We start from the raw sequence: 7,180 nt of genomic DNA, 5'->3' as shown, positions 1-7,180 counted from the left end.
ATGAATGGCCTCCATTAGGGCATTACAGTAATCAATGCGACTGGTAATAAAAGCATGCATCAGCATCTCCGTGTTGGCCCGAGAGAGAATAGGGCGGACTCTGGCTATATTTTTTAGATGATAAAATCCAATTTTGGTTACATGTTTAACATGTGGGATAAAACCAAGCTCAGAGTCAAAAATAACACCCAGGTTTTTCACTTGTAGCGAAGGACATAGTGAAAATGCCTCTAATTTAGACAAGAGTTTCTCTCTCTGAGCCTCAGGACCGACGATTAAAACTTCAGTTTTGTCCTGGTTAAGCTGTAAAAAGTTTTCTGCCATCCAAGATCTTATATCTAAAATACAGTTAAAAAGGGCATCCATTGGTCTGGTGTCATCAGGAGACACGGAGATGTACAGCTGCGTGTCATCAGCGTAACTGTGGAAGTTCACTCCATGCCTCCTGATGACACCGCCGAGAGGCAGCATATACAAATTAAAAAGTACAGGGCCTAGAACCGACCCTTGGGGCACACCACATGTCATTTTATGGATCTTAGAGGAGCATGTATCCATACTCACCATAAAAGTTCTGTCTGAGAGATAGGAAGTGAACCAGTTGTGTACAGCACCAGAGAGGCCCACCATGTGTTTCAGTCTGTTTAAAAGAATAGCGTGGTCTACTGTATCAAAGGCTGCGCTTAGATCCAGCAGCACCAGGACTGAGAGCTTTTGGGAGTCCCAGTTACATCTAAGATCATTTAAAACCTTTAGGAGAGCCGTCTCTGTGCTGTGGTTCACCCTAAATCCAGACTGGAATATCTCCAGGATCTGTCTGTCATTCAGAAAATCAGTAATCTGAGTAAAAACAAGTTTTTCTAAAATTGTACTTAAAATGGTGAGTTGGATACAGGTCTGTAGTTTTTAAAATCATTACAATCCAAACTGCTCTTCTTCAGAAGGGGCCTCAGCACCGCCATTTTACAGGCAGCAGGGAAGACACCCAACTGAAGAGAGCAGTTCATCATGTGTAAAAGCTCAGCTTCTATGGGAATGTGGCATTAACGCTACATCAGTGAAGAACCAGTTCTTTATGAACCAAACATAAAGTTAGTGACCACAGCCTGACGACGATGGCTCTGTATGGCTGCACCTCTGCACACCTGCTGTTCAGGTACCCTTTACTCCCACTGCTAACTAATGTGACGGTTGGTGTTAAGGCAGTGCTCTCACCCTCAGGCAGGGGCAGCAGGGTGATGGCTGTGCTTAGCCGTCCACTCCCCAAGCTCACCAAGTGGGGGCGCTCTGCTTGGAACTTCAGCCCCTTTCCAGTCTCGATCAGGTCCAGCGGGGTGCTCTGCAGACAAACATTAACAGTGTGTGATGACTGTTTTTGGCACATTAAATAAACATCGGTCATGTGATTTAAAAGCATGCTCCTCGCCTCATGCTGCATGTTCTCTATCGCAAGAAGGGATTCTGATTGGCTGCTAGAGGTGTAATTAATTATACAAAATGCCATTACCATTCCATCTTTGAAGCGTCGGTATGTGTGGCCATGTGAAAGCACGGCAGCGTGCTGTGTTAGCCTGACAGAGCCGACCGTCTGTACCTCTGAACCCGAGGAGGTCACGCCGTGGCGTGTGTGTGGATGATAAAGTGCTGTGACTGGGACCTAACGGGAGATTGTTTCTCGTCCATTAGTCAAACTAATTGGTTTTGCACGTCACATAAAAGCACAGACGTGCAGCATCACAGGGGGCGGCCACAGAGGAGAGATGGCTCTTTTTGTTGCTTCACTCAGAGCCACAGAGGAGGCTGCTGTGGCTGTTTACATCATCCTCTGAGGGAGGTGTGCGCGTCGTCTTCCCCTCACAGCTCAGGCTGAAGCGGCTCCGTGCGCTCAGCTCGGCGAGGGGGAAGGGACGTCACCATGGCAACAGCGCTCCACAATTAAGAGACACGAAGCTCCTGGAGGGCGTTTGGCGAGCAAACCTGTGATGAGCACTTCAGCGCAGCGCAAGTGTCTTCTGCTCTGTAACCGTTAGCAGCACGGAGGCCTGACTGAGAGGCAGGAAAGCGCTCAGGCTCGATAGACGAGTTCTCACGGGACAAACCGAAGCTGTTGCGTGGAGCTCTTAGCTCGAGTTTTTCTGACAAACTCCCATGATGGAGAACTTCCTGCTCTGGTTCCCACGCTTTCTCACTGGTGACCCTGTGCATGGATAAAAATTCAGGTCCTGCTTTGTTTGTAGTGGTCAACATATTTGATGCACTGCTTGTTTAAAAGCATCTTTATTTCCCATTGGCTCATACATGTTCATGAAGGCCTGTGCAGAAGGATGTGCGGCTGTTTGGCACTATGTTTCTGTTCCAGTGTCATGATCAGCCTCGTGCACAGGAGCTGTAAATCTCGTAAGCGTCCCCGCCTGACATTCTTCTTCTCTTTGTCTTATTTTGGTAAATTGAACATTTTTCACTTCCTGCCTGTGTGTGTTTCCACTGTGTTCATTAGTTCATCCCAAACCTAATTACTTCTTTTCGTGAACTACATGTGACTGCATGAAACTGTGGGAGAAGTGATTAAGTGCATGGAAGCTGATGTTGGGCAAAGCCAGCACATCATGCTTTCATGATTGAACACATGAACTTGTCTGAATGCGTGTCGGTCCACAACACTGTCCTTCACTGCACACAGAGTTAGTTTGAAGTCCCAGACACTGGGACTGCTCCAGTCCCAGTGTCTGGGACTTCAAACTAGCACAGGTGGAGCACAGGTGGAGCACCTGTGCTCCACCTGTGCTCCACCTGTGCTGACAGGCAGCGTCTGACGTTGTTTTCACGGCTCTGTGGCAGCTCCAGTGTTGAAGGAGCTGCAGGAGTGTGGAGGCATTTACTGGCATTGATTTGCATTTTCAAACACTGCTGTGTCTGCATCTTTGTGTCCCACTTATGAGGCTGTGTGTTGTTTTTTTCATTCTCAGGACGAGACGAGTGACTCGCCGTCCTCTCGGCTGGTTAGCTAGCCAGGCGTGTCCTGATAGGATTATCTGATGGCGGGGGTCGGTGGGTAGAGTGGGGTCAAGTCTAAGAGGATTGCTGAGATAGAGGGCATCTTGCTTACGGCACTGGGAGAGCTTATACTGGGAGTGATGGGATGAGAGGGGTGGAGTCTGCAAGATGGCTTATCTGCTGTGTGCTGCTGCTTCCATGTGGAGCTCTCAGCTTCCTGCCTGCATGTGCAGGACACACTGTGATGTAATCTAAGAAGCAAATATGTACTTCGTCTGTACATTAGTGAAGCTGTTGTGAGGTACCGCTGCTATCAGCAGACGTCCGCTCATTATATGGTCACATGTTTATTTGGGGGATTTTAAATGGATAACCTTGTTTACGTCTCTTTGACTTATTGATTTCTTTACTGCCTTTGAAGAGATGAATTCACTACAGGATCACTTTGTCACAGCAAATTCAACTAAAAATGACAAATCAAAAAAGTATCATCAATATCATCAGATGTTGGATTAAACTCATAAAATCTCTCTCAGCTCAATTTAAATAGCAGAAAAACATTTTTTCAACTGTGTTCAAAATATTGTTTCCTGGTTTTTGCTCATTTTTCTGTGAATTAACAGAATTAATTATTGTAGAAATGTGGAGACTAATGCCAACTTGTCTGAAAGGACAGTTCGGTTTCATTTCATTGCCGTGTCCTCTTGGAGTGATGATGAACGGTCCTGCACATAGTGGCTGCAGCCTCTGCAGGCGTCTCTGTGAAACACCAGTGCAGGACCTCAGAGCCCACAGGGAGAGTGCTGGGAGCTGTAAACTTTGGAAAAACCAAGACTCAGAGATTTGTTTCCTGCTTTGACTTCTTTGTTTCCTCTCCAGCAACAAAGCGGTTATTTGCACTCATCAGCTTTGTTGCAGAGACTTTAAGGAAAGAGGAGTCACACCGTGCTAATATCAGGCTGACACCCCCCAAACCAGGAAGTGAAATTCAGAAGTATAAGAAGCTGTTTTGCACAGGTGGGTGACATCGGCCCAGCAGCAATCTGCTGCTCAGTTTGACTGAGATATCTGCTGTGACGACTGTTTAAACAGAGATCGGCGTTCACGCTGCTGTGCTGAGCTGGGTGCTTTTGAAGAAATAAGAGATGAGTTTCTTGGTGGATGCTCACATTAAACATAACCAAAGTTTGAAATAATGTACAAATAACTGGGAGCCAAAAGCTCAGCCTTACACTGCTCATGGATCTTTATGATGTCATACAGAGCAGATATGAGGGGCAGCAGCCAGGCCCAGTGTGAGATACATGAGGAGTATTTTGAATGTCAAAGCTTCTGAAAAGATCTGCAGATGAAGACGAGTTCCCTTTAAACGTCTCTCATGTCTGCGGAGCACGTCTGCAAGAATCACTGAAGTTTAATCTCTAACTGGATATATGCACAGAAAAAAAGGAAAGAAGAACACCCCCCCCTCCTTAATGCCTGCAGGATTTTTAGAAGCAGCAGGTGTGAAGCACAGACATCTAATCTGCGAGTCTGTCTAATTACTGCTTTACCCTCGCCAACATATGTGCTGCTGGAGCCGACCTCAGTGACACGGCAGCCTCTGTGCTTACGCTCCGTGGAGTCTCCATGCCAGGACACCGTCCCATCGCCCAGTGTGCCGACATTCAACATCAGAGGACGTCAGACGACGAGAGCGCCCTCTGTGTGTTTTTAAGAAGCTGCCACGTCTAGAAGAACGGTGTCCCAGGCCACATTACAAAGACTCCGACTCTAAACGGTCTCAATGCATCTCTGGCCTTAACAACGACTAATAAATATGGCTAAATGAAGACTTTGTTCAGCAAGTGATCGCATCTAGAAAATGGCACTGAGGCTGTATGGTGTAATCTAATTACTAATTAAATGATTATGTTCTTGTGCTTCAAGTTCTTCAAAAACAAAAACAGTCTTTAATGCTCCCTGGAGCTACAGGACACAAATGTGCTCATTCAAAACTATCAAGTGTTTGGACTCTTCATGCTCACTCCTGTAATTATTGACCTTATTATTGACGTCCTCACCAAAAAACACAGTCCAGCTCGTTATGGCACAGCTGAACCCTGAGCACAGCGCTATGAATGATGCATAAATGACATGGGTTTGCCTCTGTTACTTCTTTGTATGTTAGAAGCCCCAGTGATGGATACTGCGTTACTGTTTAGTCTCCGATCGGTGCGCTATTTGAAGTCGTGCAGTGATGTGAAGTAAGGACTTCCCACAGGTGTGTTAAACCTAAAGTAACGAGCCCGTTTTACGACGTACAGATATTCGTGTAAAACTGTATGGAGTGAAAGGAAACAGTTGTCAGAAAAAACTACTCAAGTAAAGTGCAGATTAAAAACAAAGTTCTACTCTGCACTTGCACTTATTTCCCAGCTCTGGTTGTTTGTGGTTGGACGCTGTGGAGCTCCCACTGTAGGTCACAATGATAACACTGGATCTCAAGGTTAGTGTGGAGGTAAGGCGTCTACTTCTGTCTAACGTGCATGACACTGAATGAACCAATGAACAAAAATAAAACTCTGACTGACTCTTATTTCCATCTCACAACACACACACACACACGCACACACACACACATTTACCTGTAACACCTGGTGAGTTTGCCGTCCACACTCCGGCATGTTCCTGTTCAGGCGGTCCATATCCACTGAGCTGTCCACGGCTCCCTGCGACACATGAAGATCCTGAAAGAGGAAATGAGAACATGAGTAACAAACGTCGTCACGGCTGAGCTCATTTCTCAAACGTTAAAAAAAGGGAAAAACATTTCTGTTTTTGGAGTCCATGTCTAAGTAAAAGCTAAAAGCTTAAAAAGGTCCCAGACTCACACTTTGTTTCCACTACAGTTCATGAAAGTCTGAGCGCGCGTGTCGGGAATCCCCATCCCAACTCTGCCCTCACACTAATGCCTCTATAGGTGTGATTCATACTGTCAGCACGCACGCACACACACACACACACACACACACACACAACAGATGGTAACAGATGGTTTAACACACACATTTAAACCTCTTGACACATTGACTGGAAATCTCCTCAAACACACACTCATCACATTTTATTCACGTCATTTTTGGGGTATTTCCATCAAGTCAGCACAGGATGGATGTGTATAAATAACGCTCCGTGTCTATATTAGTGTATGTGTTAGACACTGCAGTCATTATGTGAGAAGCACAGAAAACCACACAGGAAAGGTTAGAAAACACATAATTATCCCAGAGTCTACAGAGCCAACCAGAGTCGTATGCAAGCCTAAAATGTTGTGCGTGATACGCTCTGCCTTCAGGATAACAAAGCACTGCTGCATTATCAGCGTGTTTGCTCTCCTGACAGACTGCGCAGCCTTGAGCGAGCCATAAAAACAGTAAATCACAAAACAGGCAGAAAATAAAAATAGCAAAGAGCTCTCAGCAAAGAGCTTTTGTGTAAAAAAACCAAACTCCTTTTTGAGCCTGAAGAAACACTTTGTTCCTCTTTTCTTGTTCGGTGAGAGGAACCAAGCAGCGTTTAAGTGTTCACCTGTCAGTGGTTGGCTCCAAATATAACCACTACCTTTCTCCAGTTGTCCAGCAAATGCATCGCCTGCATGGCACCACGCTGCTCCAGACTGACCGACCCAGCAAACCCAGCAGGGACTCGACTGTGAGCGGGACACCTGTGGCACTGCTCGTGACTTTAGCTTCTTCAGACTGTCTTTTTGTCCTGATCGTGGTCTTTTGTTTAAAGCTTCCCTTCACATAAACTCCCATTCAGAAGGTCAGACCTGTTGCTGCTTGCTCCAATAAGCGAAGACCTACATTCCTGACTGGCAGCACCAAAGTTGAAGATAGCAGGTAGATGAGTGTGTGTGTGTGTGTGTGTGTGTGTGTGTGTGTGTGTGTGTGTGTGTGTGTGTGTGTAAGCAATGATCAAAAGAACGGAAGAAAAAAGCAGAGAGTGAAGAATAATGTTTTGAAGTTGTTGAATCATAAAAAGTGGGGATGACTGTAATTATGCAAATATACCGTAATCCCCGAATGAAAGAAGCACGAATAGAACAAACAGAGCGTGAAGAGCAGAGTACGGACACGCAGTCTTCAGTCCCACTTGAAGACACAAACGATGGCTTCTACATCACAGAAGTATAGGTGCATTA

General features: G+C 45.8%; 1 protein-coding gene across 5 annotated transcripts in view; it reads right to left on the bottom strand.

Moving 5' to 3' along the window:
• Positions 1–6,743, bottom strand: part of phldb1b (pleckstrin homology-like domain, family B, member 1b) — a 90,689-nt gene extending 83,946 nt beyond the window's left edge. For 2 of the 5 annotated variants that reach the window (XM_076892070.1, XM_076892071.1), the window contains exons 1-3: positions 6,598–6,743; positions 5,622–5,723; positions 1,216–1,339 (exon numbers count right to left, since the gene is read on the bottom strand). In XM_076892070.1, the coding sequence (XP_076748185.1) occupies positions 1,216–1,339; positions 5,622–5,723; positions 6,598–6,633 (262 nt within the window). In that variant the 5' untranslated portion in view covers positions 6,634–6,743. The remainder of the gene's footprint in view (positions 1–1,215; positions 1,340–5,621; positions 5,724–6,597) is intronic. The other 3 variants (XM_076892069.1, XM_076892072.1, XM_076892073.1) reach the window with 2 other exon arrangements.
• Positions 6,744–7,180: the final 437 nt, after the last annotated feature.

Source organism: Maylandia zebra, linkage group LG14 (assembly GCF_041146795.1).
Source record: "Maylandia zebra isolate NMK-2024a linkage group LG14, Mzebra_GT3a, whole genome shotgun sequence".
NCBI lineage: Eukaryota > Metazoa > Chordata > Actinopteri > Cichliformes > Cichlidae > Maylandia > Maylandia zebra.
This window is presented reverse-complemented; position numbering and strand designations above follow the sequence as displayed.